The sequence below is a fragment of the Stegodyphus dumicola genome, chromosome X1 (assembly GCF_044657685.1).
Source record: "Stegodyphus dumicola isolate Sdum_Otavi_A_Nest chromosome X1, ASM4465768v1".
Taxonomy (NCBI): domain Eukaryota; kingdom Metazoa; phylum Arthropoda; class Arachnida; order Araneae; family Eresidae; genus Stegodyphus; species Stegodyphus dumicola.
Window position 1 is genome coordinate 250,139,948 of NC_140780.1, and position 22,436 is coordinate 250,162,383.

The following is a 22,436-nucleotide window of genomic DNA, read 5'->3' on the forward strand; positions in this document are numbered from 1 at the left end:
CTTTAAAACAAGAACGGGGAGTGCGTGTGATTATTCTCAACACCCTCCCTTAATCACATATTATTTTACATTTATCTCTTAAATAACACAATCTTGGTTTAGGCAAGCATTTTGTAAACAAATCAGCTAACTGATTTTCACTAGAAACATATACGAGATTTATATCATACAGTTTTACAATATTCCTAATATACTTTAATTTAATATCCAAATGTTTTAGTCTAGCACAATTATTTTCATTCAATATTGCTTTAATTACAGACTGATTATCCTCATAAACTGAAACTTTAATATTGTCGACTCCTAAAATTTCTTTAGATACATTATAAAATACAGTTAGGTCTTGAATAGCTTTTGCTAAAGCCAAAATTTCTGCCTCAGTAGAGGACAGAGCAATAGATGTTTGCTTTTTAACAGAACAAGTTACAGGACAATCATTAAAGAAAATAATATACCCTGAAATAGATTTTCTATCATTTGTATCTGATCCCCAATCAGCATCAACATAAACATTTAACATAATATCAACACTATTAGATTTACAAAATAATAATTTCAATTCAGATGTCCCTTTTAAATATCGAAGAATTTGCTTCAGACCAGCCCAAGCATTTTTAGTGGGTTGTTCTTGTATCTGACCCAGACAGTTCACAGAAACAGAATATCAGGACGAGTTGTCATAGACAGATACAGCAAAGCACCTACAAGTTCACGATAAGGGCCATGAAATCTTTCACCATTCACAAAATTTGATGAAGTTGACTTAGGCACTAGAGGAGTATCAGATGGCTTACAATCTAACATTCTAAATCTATTTAACAATTTTTCAACATAAGATTTTTGGCCTAAAGTAAGTTTGTTCTGTGAATATTCAAAACTTATTCCAAGAAATTCATTTGCAACTTCAGCCTTAGACATCTCATATTCATTTCTAAGTAATTCAATCACAATTTTTACCTCTGAATCATTAGAACCAGCAATTAACAAGTCATCCACATACAGCACAATAAATATTTCACTCTGTTTAGTTCTTCTTACAAAAGTACATGCTTCACAGTTAAGTTGTTGGAAGTTTAACAGAATTATAAAATCAGTAAATCTCTTGAACCACTGCCTCGGTGCTTGCTTAAGTCCATAAAGACTCTTAAGAAGCTTGCACACACGACCACTGTTGTCACTGTAGCCCATTGGTTGTTCCATGTAGATTGTTTCTTGGAGATCACCATTCAGAAATGCAGTCTTTACATCTAATGCATAGATTTCAAGATTCTTTTGAACAATGATAGCCAGCACAAGTCGAAGTGATGATGTACTAATTACAGGAGCATAGGTCTCAAAGTAATCAATACCTGGCTTCTGTTCAAAGCCACGAGCAGCCAATCTAGCTTTGTAAACATTGTTTCGTTTGATGCGCAACACCCATTTACAGGATATTGGCTTTTCATCCTTTGGCAAGTTGACTAACTCCCACACTTTATTTTTATTAAGGGAAGCTATTTCCTCATCCATGGCTTTCCTCCATAGGACTTGCTCTTCTGTTGGCAATGATGTTATATCTTTATATGTTACTGTATCAACTGTTGCCACATTAGCTTCATACACAAAGTAATCATTCAACTTTACAGGTAATTTTATATTTCCTCTTTGCCTAGTAATTTCTTCATGGCTTTCTTCAAGATTTCTGGATTCTACATCACTTGAATCACATGTTACTTCATCTTTAGCAGGATCTTTACTTTCTATGGAAAAATCATCTTGAACTGAGATACATTTCTTTTTCTCTTCATTGAACAATACATTTCGAGAAACCACAACATGATTTGTGACTGGGTCCAGTAAACGATAACCCATGGTAGAGTATCCAATAAAAATCATCTTTTTTGATTTTGGATTTAATTTCTTTCTTAAGTTATCAGGAACTCTCATATATGCATCAGATCCAAACACCTTAATAATATTCAAATCAGGCGGGCTTCCCATATTTGAGCTTATAAGGTACATTTTCAACAGTCTGATTTGGAATTCTATTCTTAAGATATGCAGCTGTCTGTACAGCATAGCCCCAAAAGGATTTAGAAAGCTTTGCTTCACATATGAGAGCACGGGCCTTCTCTAAAAGATATCTGTTGGCTCTCTCAGCCACACCATTTAAAGGAGGTGAATATGGAAGAGCAGGATCTATCATAACACCATTTTTCTTGCAATAACGAGCTAGTTCACCAGACACGTATTCCTTGGCATTATCACACCGAATTTTGTAGACATCAGGATTCTGCTTTAGGAACAATTTAAACACTTCATTTATGTCACTCTTGTGCTTTAAGAGATGCACTTCAGTAAATCTAGAAAAATCATCTATGATTGTAGCAAAATACTTTTCACCTTCCCTAGTGGGTGGATCAATGGGACCACATATGTCAGTGTGTACCATTCTCATCGGCACATGCTCTCTGCTTCTAGGACCTTTGTTCATAGGAGTGTTGGAATGTTTTGCTAATATGCACTCTTCACAAAAGCTTGAAGGTGACTCAGATACTGGCAAACCCATTTCTTTTAATATTTTATCAGATGAGTGCCCCATGCGCCTCTGCCATAATTCTGCACCATGATTTACAATGTATGTTGAAGCTTTAACAGGTTCAAATTGACTCACATACTGTCCTTTCTCATTGAGTTTAGCAAACTTAAATTTTTCATTCCTCTTTTCAATAACAGCTACATCATTCTTAAAAATTACACTGTAACCTGCTTTTTGAATATTCTTCACAGATATTAATTGACCGTTCAATTCAGGCACATATAACACATCTTTAAGTAATATTTCTCTTCCATTTAATGTTCCAGGTACTGTACCAATACCTTCTACCTTTAAAACATCATTTTTCGAAGCACATGCAACAGTTCCAGAAAAAGGTTTTATTTCTTCAAACCACTCACCTTTATTACACATGTGTGTAGATGCTCCAGAATCCAGAATGAAATTTCCAACAGGCTCACCAACCATGAATGTTACTGCAGCCGATTCTCTATAATCCGATTTATGCTTAAATCTGCAATCCTTCCCGTAATGCCCTGGGCGTCCACATCCAAAACAAACTAATTTTGTCTTGCAAAGCCTGGCAATATGACCTTTACTTTTACATTTGTGGCAGATGATATCACGCTTATCAGCGCTAAAAGCTACGTTATTACCTGAGCCAGAAATACGAGAATCGCAAGAATTTCTCTCACCTTGCAATTCTTCAGCATTCAAGAGCCTTTGCATAACAAAGTCCAGCGTAAGCATTTCATTTGGCTGGTTCTCAATCGTCGATTTAATAATGTCGTACTCAGAAGGTAGCGACATCAACAAATAAATAATCACATCCATATCTTTGACTTCAGCACTCGAAAGCCGCAGTTCATTTACGATAGCCAACAGTTCGTTAATATGTGACTGCATACTGCAATCTCGGCGTTTCTTCAGTGTCGATAATTTTTTTCGTACTAATATTTGACTAACTGCACTTACCTTATGGTATTTATTCTTTAAACTGCTCCAAATTTCACATGCAGAAGATTCACTCGACATGGTCGCCAATATGGCATCATCTAGAAGGGTTAGCAGCAATGCGTAAGCCTTTTTTGCATCTTTGATTTCAGCAACTTTCGTTTCATCCGCTTCAACGTCTAAATATTTATCAAGTTCTTTGCTGCAAACACAGCTTCTACACGGCGCTTAAACAGAGAAAAGTTTTTACCGTTAAACGGCTCAACACAATACTTTGTGTTCTCATAATGTGCTGCCATTTCAAATTTCACTTAACGCGCGATTCCGTTCCAAACAAATTAGTTCCACAAAACAAATATAAATGCTTCGCCTCTAGCGTGTTCAACATCAGAGCCACGCTCTGCTGTAAAGATTTTAAAAAAAAGGTGAATCAGAGGCCGATGATAATTAAGTAGAGGCTTTATTAAAAGATGGAATTTCACGCACATGGCACAGCACGTTTCTACATATCACACCATGAACAACTACAACTGTTGCCAGATCAACCTAAGCAAAAGTATAAAACAGTTAAAATACAGGACGTTAAAACAAGAGCGGGGAGTGCGTGTGATTATTCTCAACATGTGACAAGAAGACAGTTAAATTATTTTCACTTTTTAACACTATTTAATTTTAAGAAATAAAATGTAGTTTCTCTTTTTTCATGAAATTTTATATACTTTGAACAAAACCTGAAACATTTATATTACATGCACCCTTGCTTTAAATTAATTAAGCACAGCAAATGAGCCTGTGAGTATCAAGCTTAGATTACCGGCAGTTAAATACAAAACTGATGTTCATTCACCTTAATTATTATAACATTCACTAGCTTTAGACACGGTCCCTTAGACATAATTCTCATCATGTTGTAAAAGTGGTTGCTTTTACAATTAAGGAATTTCACAGTCATTAAATATGGTGAATGCAAGTTGCCCACATGAGGCAATTTAATCCATCATGATGCACTGGTGAGCATTTTCACTGTTGCTCACAGTGCCAAGTGCCTTATTTGCCGAGGAAAGCAACCGATAATAGTAATTTCTCCATCATTAATTGAATGTCACTTTAATATATTTAAAATACTTGTGAGGTATCAGGTTAATATTCTATGCTGACTGAAAGAAAAGAGTAAATATAAATTTTTATTTTTATTTCAAAATCAGCCATAAATAATTTTAAATATTATTTATAAAGAATTTTAACTAATTCTGAAGTAAACTGCAAAATGATAATTCAGTCTGAGATTAAAGAATTTATTTGTTCTAAAAAAAACTCAGTGGCGCGAACAGCCCTAATGGGCCAAGGCCTGCTGTGCCCCGAAATTTGCTTTCTTGATCCTGGGCCCCAGGGTGCATAAGCATATGCCCTGAACAACCGATCAGCTTGTTGCAGGACCCGCAGTGTTTAGTCCCCAAGCGAACTTGGTACTCATTTTATCGACCCAGGGGATGGAAATCAAGGGTGGGAAAGGCTGAGCCGACGTTGCCAGGGTTCGAACACCGGACCTGTGGTGCTGCTGCGCAATGCCATTGCATCATTATTTTGTTCTAGGATGATATAATCATATAACAAACGAAATATTTCTGCTAAGGAAAAGCAAAAAAGATAAATCACAAGATCTAATATTATGATTTAAAGCTTATACATTATTAATTACACGTGATTACATCCATTTGTGAGTTGCAGATAGAGAAATCTGTACAATCTCTCAGCATAGAGTATTTTAATATTTCAGATTTTATAAATAATTTCATTTGTTATAAATTAACACATACAGACAAGCAAATTTACGCAACTTAGCAATTCCCTATTTTACATAATATAGAAAAATACACCTTTCATGCCTCCAGAAAACCCCCGCCAATTAGCAAACACAATCAAAGGCAATTCTTCTTTATTAAAATCATTTATAGCTTGAGCAGTTTTATATGCTGAATCAGGGAACCATACTTGGCCAGCTTGGGAAATAACCTAAGAATATAACACAAAAAGTTAAGAAATCAACAAAATATACCAAAATAATACAACAATACAAAAGGAAAATTAAATTCTTTAAAAGAAAAGTGATCATCATTTTCCAAAGTTCATTCACCTAGCCTCATACATAAAGATTTACCTGCATAACAAATAAAAAATTTTTAATATATAATTTATCATATACCATTTACTATGGATCAAGTGAATAAAATTAATGAATAATAATTACAGCTTCTTTTTTTGAGTAAAACAATAACTTTCTATCCTTTCATATCTTTATCTCATCTGCAGTGTAAGGATGAGTTAGTTCCATTGATTTCTATCAACAAATATGGAATATTCCACTTCTTAGTCTACTTTAATATAACTTAGCACAAAATTTATAAATTATTAATAGATTAACTAATGAGTAAATGGCTTAAAATATTTTCCAGAACAATTCATAAAAGATATTGGGATGCACAGAAGTACTATTATGGTAAAAATAGACTGACAAACTAAATTGGCTCTTAACTTTTTTTCTATCTTAATAGCAAGGGGAAATTACCATAATAGTATTCCCATATTTTTTAAGACATACCATACAAGATCTCTTCCCAAAGAAGTTTTGGAAGAGAAGGAAAAAAAAAAAAAAACCACAGAAAGGAATGTTATGAAACATATTATGATACCTGTTGTATATCGATAATGTTTCAACAGCAATAACTTTACGCCAATGAAATCCCACTAAAAAAGACATATCCTAATTAACAAGGTTAATCGTTGACTCAGTTACACTTATGAATTTTATCTTGAAATTTTAAGTCAATGGAAGAAAATTAAAAGTTTCTTGAACACATAAAAGAGTTTTAAACAGAGTGATCAAAAAGGTGATTGCAGGCTTTATTCTTTTTTAAACCTGAAATGTACTTCTACTAATGAATTTCCCCACAATGAGGTAGAGAAATTTATACGAAAATTCTAACATAGGGATCAGAATGTCTTCTGAATATAAAATGTTAATATTTTGTGCAGTCTTTGCACAGAAAATATGTTAAGTTGATCCACTATTCATTATGCTTTAATATGTTAAATATGAGAAGTCTGAACCTTTATATGCACTATTCAAAGCTACATGAATAGTAAATAATTTCTTGTGGTTAATAACAAATTTAATAATGATAGTTGTTTTACCCAACACAGAAACCACCATGAATTGCTGAAACAAGCACATTTTGTAATTTCTACTTCAATCTGGTAAAATACCTATTCCTAATTACTTATCAATACAGACTGAAAATGATCCAAGTCTGTACTTTCGATTTCGAGTATCTCCATGCATTTTGCACCTTTAAAGGCATGGAAATATTTGCATTTATTTTATCAATGATTAATAAATATTTTAGTTACTGGGCTTTCAAATATGCAGAGATCATAAAAAAGTTAAATTTTTGTACTTAACTTGTTACAATATAATTAGTAATTTACAAACTGGACCTGTAATCTGTGTCAGTAATTCTCAAACTGTGGTATGCGTATCCCATGGATACATAACAGACTTTCTGAGGATATGCAAAAACCTCTGAAAACTTTTGTTTGAAACTATTTTTTTTTTTTTTTAACTTTGAAAGAAAATATAAGTATATAATGAATTTAATATTCAGGAAGAATTATGTTAAACTTTGGTTTCAATGAAAGAAATAAAAGTACCTTATTGTAATTATGAAAACTTGTGTATGCAATCAGAAATAATGTTTTAACAGTGAATTGTACAGAAAGTTCCAAATAACATTTAAAATTTAATTATTTTGCTTTTACATAAATTTAGCACTATAATCTGAAACCTCACATTTATTTAATCATAAATGTTATTATTTGTAAAATTTTTAGGAAGTCCTAATTTTATTTTTGGCCTTTTTTTTAAGTGAGTATTCATGGTGTGGACTTTTATCATGTAATCTTGAACATAGCCGACGGTTATTCATTGCTAACTCTGTTACAGCTGGTAAGCCATTTACCCAGTAAGAAATTTACATACTTAATTTTGCTGTACTTCCTGTGACATGTTGCACTTTTAGTGCTACAAATTATATCAAATTATGGGTATAATTTGTACATTAACATTTACAAAAGGATAAGCTTACATACATATACAGGTGTTAAATAGACAACAGATATATATTCGATAGTCCCTATATATAGTTTACAGATGTTACTGAATATATTAAACATATTAGTATATATTAATATTAGTTAATATATATTAACCATATAGTCTTAGAATATACAGAATTGTCAACATTTAACAATCAACATCATACATAAACATCTTTAACAGTTTACAGAATTAGTCTATAGTTCATCAACAATCAGTAATCAATAGTCAACAGAACATCAATAGTTCCATATTTCAGGAGTCAACAATTTGTCCGTCTATCAATAGTTCAGAGAACAGTCAATCAATCATACACTGTCTTATAACATCTCTTGTTCTCCTCTGAAGTAGAACTTTAGGAGAACTTGAGGCATCGAAATCTCCACTTAGAATGTTAAATGTACTAAACTGCTGTTTGGGTTTCAGTTCTTAAATGGTGGCATCTAGTTCCACGCAAATTTCATAATAATAATTTTAACACTGGACTACAAAATGGATATACAGTACATACCTTGGGTGGTATATTGGTTTCTATGCTATACTAAAAATCAAAGGTCACCAAAGTTTGGCATGGGGGGAGAATCAATAAGAAGAGCTATTAGGGTTCGGTAATAAATAGATTACTCTTTACGAGAATTTTAGAAATTTCTCACTGTTTAGTAGAAGATAATCTGAAATTTTGCTTATAATTGCAGTTAAAAACCCATTCCTTGCTTTTTCTTCAACCTATTTCTTGAATTATTTCATCTATAAGTTTAGCTAGAATTTCAAACATTTTAGAAATTGTCACCCCCCCCCCCCAAAAAAAAGAACAAAAAATATTACTGAAGATAATTTGGAAATACTTCTTAACAATTTTAAAGTAGGTAATTTCACTACTTTAGAAATAGATTGCCATAAAAAATATGCACAAATTCTTGGTTAGATCGTGTCTCTAACAAATTTTTGATGAACTAATTAGACATGCCTGATAATCTGAAGCAAAAGCATTGCTTAAAAATAAAACCTATTGAGCTACACTGCCCTCCAAAAGTAAAGGAACAGCATGTTTTTGAAGGCTCACCATTACAAAAATCTCAGTAATATTTAAATTCACAGTTCATATGCATGATAGTAATGAAGTTTAAGAAAATGTATGCAAAGCCAATAGTTACCACTTTTATCTTATAGAAAGGAATGCTTATACAGGAGTTGGAGGAAAGGCAAAAATTATAAGTCTTGTTCAGGAGTGTTGATTTTCAATTGTTATTAGCAGTTTCATTGGCAATATCCAGGAGAGCCTATCAATGTCCAAAAGAAGTCGTTTGCCCGATTTGTAGAGGTGGCAGGCAATTGGATGGATGGAAATGGGGATGTCACAAGCTGATGCTGCTAGACACCTCACTGTCTCTCACAGTGGGATCCACTGACTATGGAAACAGTTTGGATCCAAGGATTCTGTGTCTAGGAGACATGTTCCAGGCAGACCTAAAGTTACAACATTTTGGGAAACCATTATTATTTAGCTGTTTCCGCCTGAAGAAGGAGTAACATTACTGTGCCTCAGCTCATGGCAGATCATTTAGTGGCAATAGAAACAAGAATCTCAGCTACTACAGTGTGCAGATGCCTGCACAATACAGGTCTGTATACAAGACGACCAGACGTTTGTGTCCTCTTGATATGAGGACACAGAGGTGCTCGTTTATATTGGGCAAGAGAACACATCGCCTGGACCAGTAGACAATGGGTGTCTGTTCTCTTCACAGATGAGTTGGGTTGCTGAAGAATATCTTGATGGTCACGGTATGAAGTGGATGGAACGGCCAGCTCAATCCTCATACCTGAATCCGATAGAGCATCTTTGGGAGACAGGTTGCTGCTTTAAGTCCTCCTCCAGGGTCGTTAGATGAGCTTGAACAAGGATTACTTATGTCTGGTCTTTGCTTCCCATTTCACTGACTGGGAAGTTAACCCCTTCGCACCGGGTAGCGCAAACGTGCGCTTATTGCGGAGGCCGGCAGTGTCTTACGCGAGCATCTGTCCAGGGCCGGGGGCTTTTTTGCTATTAAGCCTAAATCCATGAAATTTCCGAAGTATCAACGCATTGCTTAGTAACACTCTATAGAGTATTTAAACGGTTTATGCTTTATAGATATTTTTATATATATTTTAATTACCTTAGTTTAAATGCATATTTTACACATTTTATTTTCATGACTCACCATTTTATGACTTTTAACATTATACATCTGAAAACTAAATATATTACTTAAAATTTTCTTTTCGTATGAAAAATTTGAAAACAGGGATCTAAACACAGTCCTACATTACATTCCTTGCACTCGTAAAAACTCATTTGCCATTTTGGAGGAATTTTCCGGGAATGTGAACAAACGAAGCATCGTCGTCTGATTTTCTTATGTCTCTTCTGAACAAAGTTTTGGAAAATGTGATACTATCAGAATCTGTTTCAGAATCAATATCTGAAATATTTTGCATCATTTCTGCTATTTCATGCTCTGTTAAACATTTTCGATGCTTCGACATTGCAATGGTAAAAACAGAAAGAATTCACGTCTAACAAGATCTAATTATTTTCTAAATACTGAACTGCAAACCGAAATACCCAACGCTTTAGAGAAAATAAAACTTCTCTACCTACAATAAACAACTACCACGTGCGAATTTAAAGAGACGTCATAAAGCGCGCCATTCGGAAAGATTTATTTCCCCTTTTGTTTATATAATCAAAAACATGTGTATGTGAGTAACATGTACTTCTCTCATTTCGAGTAGAACATCTAATGTACACGTATCTGAAACCATATGGACATACAGTGCTATCTTGTGGCAGAAATAATAGTTTTTAAAACGTTCCAGGACACTGGCACAAATACGTGACAGTCGGGGCTGAACGGGAAAATGCTCTGGCATGCCTGCATATCGGCCGGGAAGTGAGTGTGTTCATTGCTGGCATGTAGACGTGACAGTAGCATGGAACGTCGCTACTGCCAATGTAATTGCAGCTAGTGGTGGACAAAATCCTTATTAAAACCCATTTTTGTAATGTTACCACCCCAAATTTTCCTCAAAAACTGGGACACACTGTTTGTCTGAAAAGATTGCAATTTTTGGCTGTAATTCATGTTTGAACTTGAGAAACATTCTATGTCACATTCATTAAAGAACTGTTTAGTGAACATGTCCTGTAAATTTCTTGTTGCTATGTTGCTTCATTCTCAAAGTAGGCACAAAAAACATGCTGTTCCATAACCTATTAAAATAATTTAACCTCAAAATCAAAACATGCAAATAAACATTATTAAGTAGTACATTGAGAAGGTTTTCAAAAGCTAATCCTTCATTTTGGAAAACAAAGTAAACCTCATTTAAGAAACTTCAGCAATATATATATATATATATATATATATATATCTAAGACTAATCTTTCAAATTCAGTATGAAATGAGATTTTCAAATCTGACTGATTTCAAGGTATTTTAAAATTCCTTCAGTTCGAACACTAGCAAAAATTTTAAACATCAAAAGTGAGTATACCTGATTTCTGATGACATACATTAATTGAATATATAAAAGCTCATGAGGTCTACCTGCCTAAAGGTTGGGATGCCTTTGTGGAGCACTTCCTAAGAGAAACTGGATCATATTCATGTTACATATGTGGTAAACCAGCCAGGCCTCTCATCATGGATCTAACTATCAGAATTCAACAGTTTTAACCACTAGGATCTTAGTTAGGTTAGTACAGTTAGCAATAAGGAAATTAGTGACATTCTGAAATCGGCTGGAAGAAAATAACTGAAATAACAGTTTTAAATTTAAAAACACACAATCTTTATGAAAAGAACAGTAGCAGATTTTAATTAATAGTTTCACAATTTTCTCATATTTGAAAGTTCTGCTCGTGGGAAAAAAATAAAATAAAATAAATTCTAAAAGCTTTCATATTTTACATTACGCCCAAAGGGGCTTCTTTAATGTTTTGTGTGTTACCTTTATTTATAAAATATCATGTTCTCACTTAAACCATAAAATTTCAGTTCAGTAGCAATATCATAAAATAATTTTTAAATGAGCATATCTTTAGAATTTCCGATACACAGTCTCGCACGCTGGAGTTAAAAATGATTTGGGCTTCCAGATGCCTACATTCAGGTGGAAATGTACGTTATTCAAAATTTGATGGCTCTACGTACCATTATTTTATCACGATGCAAGAAAAATACATACATTTATTCAGATTCTTCATTATTTAGTTTCTTTAAATATAATACAAGGCTCTAATACTTGGTGGCAACAATTTGATAAGTGAATCAATGCAAAATGCCAGAATGAAATTAATAGTCCTTCTGGGCAAATTGCCCCTTTGGACTAAAAAAAAAGTAAAGAGAAACAGAGAAATTATTTAAAACTCTGAGAAATAATTGAAATCTGCTGGCTTCATCTACAGGTTTAAATTACAACTGTATAGTTTCTCAAAAGTAGAAAATATACTCTGAATTGAGCAAAAAACAACAAAATTCTTTTTCCAAAACGTTATTAAATTGGTCTTGAGATAATGTTTTTTTTAAATACGTTATCAGTGTTTAAAGTAGCATACCTTTGCGTAACTAAATAAATGAACATTAAAATTCAACTTACATTAGCTCTCAGTTTCAAAGAAAAAATAATAAAAAAATCAGAAAGGCTTCAGATTTTACATTATGACCAAAGGGGCTTTTTTTAATGTTTTGTGTGCTACCTTTATTTATTAAATATCATGTTCTTTGCACTAAAACCATAAAATTCAGTTCAACAGCAATATCGCAAAATAATTTTAAAATGAACATATGCTTCATTCTCAAATTAGACACAACTCGGCTTTGAACTCAGCTATAAACAATATGCAAGTTGGTGAGCTCTATTTTTGGATGTAGAATCCTTTTATAGAGTGTTTTGAACATTTTCTTAAATAGTAGATGTTCTGATGCATGTTTATCTATTTCAAGTGCTCTTATATGCATTATTTTGGATTTTATATGCAATCTTATTTGTAAGTGTAGCTGACCTTTATGTGGCGGCGACTGAGTGCTGTGCTTTCAACGTAATTTTGAATTTTAGGTACTATGAAAATAACTTTTGGAGTACTTTTATGATTCTACATGATTTTATTTACCGACAAATTGATTTGCATGGATTTTCACAACGTTCTGATGTTTTTATGAATATCTGAAACTTCGAACAGAGATTAGCTTTGCAAGGAGATGGTTTTGTTTACATTTGAGAGCTGTCTTGCAGATATATGAGAACTTTTTGCCTTTTGAATTTTATTGTGCTTTTATGTAACAGCATATTTCTACGTATTTTCAGATTTTAATTGTTCAGTGTCTAGATCAATGCATATTTGCATTTAAAGATTTTATCTTCATGTTTTGAATTGCTGTTTCTCTTCCATTGCCAACCTGATAAGATGTCTGAATCTAAGAAAACTACTGCTAAGTGCGAGACAGAATTTACAAATGACTTTCCAAAACATATCTTTAATACAACATGTGATATTAACAAAGTAGTAGAAGCTTTGAAAGAAAAATGAGTCTCTAAATGTTTACTAGAAACTTTGAGTTTTGGTATTAACAAAATCACAGAATGGATTATGCAACAGAATTTGGAACATGTTGAAATGCAAAGGGATCTACATAAAGAAGACAAACTGGATTTTATGGCTAAAGAAGTTTGTGAGATTCGTGGTTTGTTAGATCACGAGAAAATGACAATGTATAGAGAAAGAAGTGAAGAAAGAGTCAAATGAAACATACAATTATACGAAGAATGAAGATTCTGATTTCTTTATTAAGAAATCATCTTAAAGCCCCTCAAGGAGGATATCGATTTGTATGATGAAGTAAAAAATAATACTGACCCCCCAAAAAATTGGAATCGGTGTTGTAGGTTCTTTTTGCAGGGAAAATGGGGATATGGTAGTTAGACTGATGAGCAAAGAACGTAGAAAATTGGAAAAAGCAGTTATTGATAATTAAAAGCTTAATCAACTTAAGCCAAAACATAGAAAGTTTATACAGTCAAAAGACTTTAATCTGGACGTCCATAACCGGAATGATCTATAATCCGGACCTCAAAGCTACAAACTTTCTGCGCATGTGCATAATATGTTTACGCATGCGCATTTAATGTATAACGGACGGTATAAGCTAAGCTAAAATTATCTAATTATCTATTTTAGTTAATGTTGCAGATTGCGTTTTTCCTTAATCTTCTAATCGAATATGGCTTATTATTTTTTGCAGACTCAGAGAAATTTTATAAAAGTAAGCTTGAACTTTCGATTATGTCAAAAAGAATTTCCGATTCAGGAGCTACCAAAGGATCTACAAAGCGAAAGCATGTTTTGATATCCATCAAACAAAAAGTGGAATTGCTGCACAAAATGGATAAAGGCATATCCTTTGATTCTCTAACCATTCCGAAATATGTTTTATCAATATCACGCTGCTCGGGGGGGGGGACGTCGTGGCGTGCAATGAACTGGAAGTTGATTTGTCAGCACTATCCTTATCTTCAGGGCAGATGCTTTTATTTTTTTATTTTATTCGGCTTATAATTCCTTACTAAATGTAGTATTTCATCTCGATGTACTCAGTCTTTGATATGATTTAAATCAAATTCCTCGTCATTATAAATATCACGAATACACGTCAAATAGTTTTCTGGTTGCAATTTTCCAATTTCGACTATGCGTAATGTATGCTTTACGCATGTGCGTGTTGAAAGAAATGTTTAATAAATTAAACAAATAAATACAGTCAAAAGTCGTTAATCCGGACTCGTCAGGACTTCGGCGATTCCGGATTATCGATTTTTCCAGATTATAGATCATCAGTTTAAATCTGGTAAGATGGCATGCAGAAATTATAAAACTAAAAATATGAAACTGTAATTTATGAAATAAAGAACAATTATGATCTAAAGTGTATCAAAATTTACAAAAAAAAGCTTAATATTTATTTGTTTACTTTATTAAACATTTCTTTCAATGTAAGTTGTTTCGTTTTATGTGATAATACTTTCTCTTTAATTCTATAAACAGACATAACTTCTTGTTCAGTTACAATGTTCCGCTGTTCAAGTCCCATAATTGCTGTGTCGAGAATACAGACTAATTTGTCAATCGAAATTTTCTCGTTTTCAATAACCTCTGTGTCACTTTCTTCACTATTGGAAGCGAATTATAATGACGAGGAATTTGATTTAAATCATATCAAAGACGGAGTACATTGAGATGAAATACTACATTTAGTAAGGAATTATAAGCCAAATAAAATAAAAACATCTGCCCTGATAGGATAGTGCTAATAGATCAAGGATCACCTGCGTTCTAAGTGTTCTTCCGATTTCGTTCACTGTATTAATTGCAAATAATACAATCGACATTTCAGTACTAAATATAATGAGGAACATTATATTTAGTATAGCTCTTTCTAAGGAATGTCCTGTGTATTTGGAAGAAATTAGATTTATTAAGGATCATCTTGATATATAAAGTTTATCTATATTTTATTTACTTTGGTCGGCTAAGACATTTTAAATCATTGTTCTTGTTTGTGATTTACATTTCTGCACTCTAGATTATTTTTGAAATAAAAAGAATTTTCCCTTGCCCTCCATTTTGATCTTTTACACACAGCGGTTATTCTAGATTTTGTATATAATTGATTTAGAGACTGTGATTTTGTGATTTTAATTATAAAAATTTTTAGCTGATTATACCAATTTTAGTATAAACTATTAGCAACAAAGTAATGAACTCTTACTTCATCTTTTTATATATTTACTGTACACGCTCGTGTAATGTCCGCACCCCAACTTTAGAGATAAAATTTATGTAAAAAAAATGTGATCCGCATAATGTCCGCACCCCAAAAACTAAAGAATTTCTTACTTTAAAATATATTTCTTTAACATCGCCTTTTCCCCTTCAGTCAATAACATTAGCCTATAAACATCTTTAACCCTTTGACGCACGTGATATTATTTTTATAATTTTTTTTTAACTAAAAACTCTAGAAATTGAATATTATGATCCTAGAGGCAAATAACATATGAATTAAAAAAATCTACTCTTGCCCATTGTTTTGTGGGTAGTGGTCGCACTGTGAAACCACCGCGCGTCTAGGACTTTGAAACTTACCTAGGTAGTAGGAAAAAAATAACTTGCTTTTCTCCTTGCGCATTTCCAATAAATGACAAAATTTACGAATTTAAAAAAAAAAAAAAAATGCATGTAACAATTGCACAATATACCGTATTTGACGGTATATAAGACACACTTTTTTTTCCTAAATTTGGTCTCAAAAAGTTACCTGCATCTTATACGTGAAGGACACAGGTTAACTTTCAATACTGAATGCTATTTTTAGCCTGGATAAAGGTCCAGACACACATAACTTTTTCTACATTCTGTCATAATTATTTTGCATATGCGCAAAATATCTGCCGCCAAAAAGCGCCAAAGCTCAAAGCTGATATCAAAGTTTGAACAGGTTTGACAGTCACATTATGTCTATGGAGCCTTTTCTTCTTTACATAGACTTTCTTCGACTCAGCTGACACACGTGCCAGTATCGGTGCTACTGTATAAATGCTGGAAAATATGACTACAGGAAACACAAGATTAAGCTATACAATTAAGTATAAACTAAGAGTGTTAAACTACGCCAAAGTGCATGGAAACAGAGCAGCAGCAAGGCATTTCGGTCCACCACTTACTGAAAAAATGATATGTACTTGTTGACTGCAGGAAGATCAACTGAAGACCGCTTAAAAACAAAAACATAACCTTTGATGCCTAGCTCCATCTTGGCCTGAACTTGAAAATGCCATAAAAATGTGGGTGATAGATAAGAGGAAATATGGGATAAGTGTTTCAACCAAAATGATAATCAATGAAGCCCAAGGTTTTGCAGAAAAACACGGGAATCAGAACTTTTCAGGGTCTGAGGGCTGGTGCTCCAGGTTCATGAAAAGGCAAGGCTTATCAATGTGCACAAAAACAACTATTGCACGGAAAATGCCAGCAGATTATGAAGAAAAAATACTAGCATTTCATAGGTTTGTTATAAATGCATGCAAGAAAACTTCTTTTAAGCTCAGTCAAATAGGAAATATGGATGAAATTCCACTCCCATTTGATGTACCCTCCAACAAGACTGAGTATTAAAGGGTCTAAAATCAATAACCATAAAAACCACATGCCATGAAAAAAACCCAATGTATGGTAGTTCTAACATGTTGTGCTGATGGCACAAAACTACCGCCATTTTTTATATTCAAAAGAAAAACTTCCAATGGGTGTAACTGTTCATGTTCATCCGAAAGGCTGGATGGCCGAAGCTGGAATGAAACTGTGGTTACAGAACGTATGGGTGAGGCGACTTGGTGGACTCTTAAGAAAACCCCTCTTTTGGTTTTGGATCAGTTTAGCGCCCATAGAACTGAAACCATAAAGAATAAAGCGAGAGAATTAAAAACCCAAATAGCTGTCATTCCTGATGGACTGACTAGCCAATTGCAGCCTTTAGATGTATCGGTGAATAAGCCAATTAAGGAAAAAGTGTGAGAACGATGGAACAAGTGGATAGGAGAGCCACATCACGCCCTCACACCCTCAGGTAGAATGAAGCGGCCCTCTATTTCACAAGTGTACGAGTGAGTAAAAAGATCTTGAGAGGACGTAAAGCCTGAAGTAATTGTTAAGTCATTTAAGAAGTGCGGAATCAGTAATGCTCTTGACGGAACAGAAGACGACTCATTATTCGAAGAAGGTGATACTAGCGATGACGGAAACAGTAGTGATGACGATATTCTCATTTTCGATGATGATAATAGTGAAAAGAATTTTTATGGTTTTGAAAGTGATTAAAAAGTCTAATTTCATGATAGGCAACGTTTTCCTTGAATCTGTGTTTTTGTTGTTTCTGCTTTATTTTGTATTATGTTTGATGGCTTGCCATTTATTCATTATTGAAATTTACATATCATGTTCAAAATAACTTGCCATTTGTTAATTTTCCTTAATAAAAATATGTTTGGTAATTGCATTCAGTGATTGTTTATTTGGCTTTTATGAAATATGAGAACTAAAAGAAACCACACTTTAAGTTAGTGTGGTACCGTGTTTTTGTTGTTTCTGCTTTATTTTGTATTATGTTTGATGGCTTGCCATTTATTCTTTATTGAAATTTACATATCATGTTCAAAATAACTTGCCATTTGTTAATTTTCCTTAATAAAAATATGTTTGGTAATTACATTCAATGATTGTTTATTTGGCTTTTATAAAATGTGAGAGCTAAAAGAAACCACACTTTAAGTTAGTGTGGTACCGCGCTATAGCGCGGACTATTAAAACTTTTTTTTCCTTGTGTGCAGCTTTCTAAATAAGGGTGTGTCTTACATGCCATCAAATACACTATATATTTTTTACATTATTTTACAAACTAAATCGTCAGAAAAAATAAAAAATAAACATTTATGTAATTTTACTATAGCAGTGAAAGTATAAGTACCTACATAATAAGGACGTTTGGCTACATGGATTAAAAAACTCAGTAAAATAAGGATAAAAAAAAAAGACTGACTGTTTTTTTTTTTTTTTTTTAATTTCAAAGAACAAATATTTTTTGTGACACTGTTCAAAGCATGTTTTATCTTTTTGGTACATGCATAGACCCACATTGCACATTTCGCACATGTATCTTCTTCTAAGACGTTTCTTCCTTGTGCTACAAAATGTACACTGATTGGATCTAAATTTCACTGGTACATTTCTAGTGTTATTTAGTTTGTTTTCATCTGGAACATGAAATTTATGTTTTTTTTATGTTAATGGGGGGGGCGCTTGGTCTTTATGGCTTTGGTACGGATCATTCGTTTCCCATTCATACTTATTTTATTCGTATTCCGTCTCAAAATATTCAGAAAATATTTTTAATTTAAATGAAACTTTATGCGATTTCTACTTTTAATTACAGCAAAGTATATTTACATTAAATTTAAACCACAGGAAATAATTTATAGAATCACAATACTAGCTTGGGAAGCAAGTGTGTTGAGGTCCGAGAAAATTCTCTGGAAAAGAAAGACCTTTTTACTGGGCAAGTGCATATATTGTTTAGTAATAAAATAACTCTGTGATTTCAAAACCCCTTATCTATATCCAGGTAAAAATAAACATTCCTATTTGAAAAGCAAGCAAACGCCATTGTGAAGAGCACTGGTTTCAAGGTGCGACCACCAAGCCTCTAGAGCATTGTTGGGGCAGTGGTCACGCCCTGAAACCACAAAGCAAATGCCATACATACAGAGGCGTGTTTTTTTTTTTTTAAATATATATGAAGTTTAATTATTGCTACTTTTTATTGTTTATGATAGAAATGATGATGTGCAATGAATAACTTTTGAAATTTAAAGTTGTTTATATTAATAAAAGGAAGTTATTTTGTCTCATTGAAAACAAATTTTAAAGGGTATCCGATTTGAAGTAATAAGACCTAGAACATGTATGATTCTGTAGTCATTTTGTGTTATTTAGAGGTAAAAGATCAGTAATCAATTGATTTTCACTTTTATGCTACTGTTTGCAGCAGAAAGATTTTACATTCACACACGCAGACATAACAACCAAAAGTTTCAAACAGTGTGTCAGAACAGATTTTTTTAAAAAAAATAATGTGTACAAGATATTAAAAGAACCAACATTTATTTAATTTGTGTAAAAGTAAATATTAAAATTGCAAGTATTGGCTAATTTTGTGCCTTTATATTGTGCTCCTGTGCGAACTAATATGGGCCAAGTATTGTTAACGTAAACGGGGTAATTTATATTATATACGTGGATGGGAGAAAGTAAGTTTGTAAATTTTAGGTAACTATTAGACAACTTTAAATTTGATACTTTTGTTACTTATGCCATTTTCCTCCACTTAGAACTTAACTTGGCTGTTTGAAATGAAATTTACACCCAAAATTACTCAAGAGAAAAAGCGTGACATTTGAACGACCTGTGTAATGTCCGCACCTGCATTTTAGTGATGTAATTTTAGTAAAAAAGTGTGCACATTACGTGAGCATATATGGTATATTCTTTCTACCTCTGAGCCCTTTTTATCTATGAAAATTTTAAACTAATTTAAATCACTGTGCTGCCACTGCTTGTAGGCTCTCTGCAATTGATACCATTATCAAAGAAACTCCTAATGTTATTACTTTAACAAAAGCCCTATTATATCCAAAATAAAATTGTGCATTCTCTGGGGACTTGGAGAGTTATGCATGCTGAAATGGGCAGAACAGCTATCATTATTACTATGAAACAATCTGAATTTGTAGTGGACGTAGTACAAGACTGTATTGTGGCTGTCTGCACGGCTAATGGTCAAAATAACTTCAGTATTATTTCTGTTTATTTCTCACCGATGGAGCATTTGATTGCACATTTATATGCTTTAGAAAATTGTACAATTTTAACTTCATAATATTAGGTGATTTTTAAGCCTAAGAATTTTAATTGGGGTGTTTTGGCTCTGTACCAAAGAGGTATTTTATTATATGATTTTATTATGGATCATGATTTGAAACTTCTCAACAAAGATTACTCACCCCCGACTTTCTCCTCCCCAGTGGGAATTGATTGGACTGACTTAGTATTAGGGTCATCGGGCATAGATTTTAACTGAGGAAATGAATATTTTAGATGAACCTACCTTGAGTGACCATAGATATATTTATGTTGATTTAAATGCTGTAAAAATGAATAATTTATATGAATTCTCTTATTCTTACAATTCGTTTAGAATGAAAAAATTTGCCAACAAGCTGAAAATAGACATTATAAAACTTGAAAATGAACTTGCAACTGTTAGAGATACAGTCAGTTTGAATAATGTGGCCCTCAGGCTAGAAGAAAAGACAAAAATATAAATTTTGAAGACGTAAAAAAGAATGAGAGTCAGAGAACAACCTGGTGGACCCCTGAATTAGATATTTTAAGATGAAAGACAAAAGCTGTGTGGAAAAGTACTCAGATAATGTCTGGATGTGGAGACAAGATTACAAAGGAAAATTTATTACAAAATAGTTTTGCAGTATTCAAACAGCAATTAAAAAGAGACTTTTGAAATTATTTGCTCAATAAAAACAAGATTTATTATGAAAGTTTTACAAGTATGCCGAAAATAAAGGAAAGAAAGTTATTTTATATAAGGATAATTGTAATGTATCCATGTCTGCCATGGAATGTTACGATAAGTTGACTAAAGACACCCTGAGGATGGATTATTGTTCTAATTATCCTGATTATCGAAACATTTTTATGGAAGAAAATGAGGAAGTAGAGCGAGCATTTACTTAATGAAGAGATATTTGATATTATTCCTAGCCTCAGAGATGGCACTGCCCCTGGACTCGGAATCGAGACTACTTTAATTATTCTTTTTGGGAAATTCACCTCTTTTTATATATTACTTACAACAAAATATATACAACAAAAGTATGGTTTTTAAGACTTTTCCTGATATTTGAAAAATTGATTCTTGTTCCTAAATCTACAGGTGGACATAGACCCATCTGCTTATTAAAGACCAATGCAAAAATCCTAGATAAACTCATCACAAAAAGACTTGAGCACTTTTTAACAAAAAATAATATTATCAATTCAAATCAATATGGTTTTTGAAAGAATATGTCTACCGATCTAGCATTATACAATATGATCCAACATGTCAGAGAAAAGTGACAAAGTAAACATGCGGTCCTGGTTTCCTTCGATGTCTGAGAGGCATTTGACTCTATAGCTGGTTCTCCCTACTGTCTATATTAAAAGAAATTTGCATCTCAAGAGATCTATTTGATATAATTAAAAGTTATATAGAGAATAGAGAATTTTTCTGGGCAACTCTAATAAAATTAATCTTCATTATAAAATTGGAAAAAGCTGTCCCCAGGGCTCATGTAGTGCTCCCCTGTTCTAAAAGCGTCATAGCAAATACATTACTGCAAGAAAATGTACCTGATATGAATATTACCTGTTATGCCGATGATATTATGGTAACTATTACATGAGACACCATCAGAAAAATAGAGGTTACTTTTAACTTGCTTGAAAATGTTTTTAAGAAATGGAGTATTGAGCAAAATATAAAAATTTAATATTGAGAAAACAAAAGGTATGTTTTTCTCTCGAGGTGGAAGAAAAGTTAGAAACCCCAGACTGAAATATGATAAAAAGAATAAAATTTGTGAATATGTTTAAATACCTGGGCATAGTGATCGATAATAAGTTGAATTTTATAGAACATTTTAAGATAATACAACGAAAGATAGAAAAATTTTTAAATCATTATAAAATGCTTTTTACTCTGATCACTCTTTCTAACAAAAGCTCTATCCTCAAGGATATTTACAAAAATGTTATTATACTGAAAATTCTTTATGGTATTGGCGCATGGGGTGATCGAGCAGAGAAGCTGGTCAAGACAAAGCAGAAATTAGACTCATTGCAGAGGGCCTGGACGCCTGCAATTACAAGATCATTTAGAACAGTCCCGACAGAAGTTGTGTGCTTACTGGATGGTGTACCACCTCTCTCACTACAATATAAATTTACTTATGACAAATTTTGTCTGAAATATAATATAAAACAGAAAATAGTGTATGAAGATAAAGAAATTACCAGCAAGGCCTTTTTTAGAACATGATCTGAGTTTAAGCCATCCTAGCGAATCTTACGGTATATCT

At 32.8% G+C, this 22,436-nt stretch overlaps 1 protein-coding gene across 2 annotated transcripts in view; it reads right to left on the minus strand.

Moving 5' to 3' along the window:
• ACC (acetyl-CoA carboxylase) overlaps positions 1-22,436 on the minus strand; it is a 231,818-nt gene that overhangs the window by 24,828 nt on the left and 184,554 nt on the right. For both annotated transcript variants that reach the window (XM_085807436.1, XM_085807435.1), the window contains exon 48: positions 5,368-5,503. In XM_085807436.1, coding sequence (XP_085663562.1) covers positions 5,368-5,503 — 136 coding nt within the window. The remainder of the gene's footprint in view (positions 1-5,367; positions 5,504-22,436) is intronic.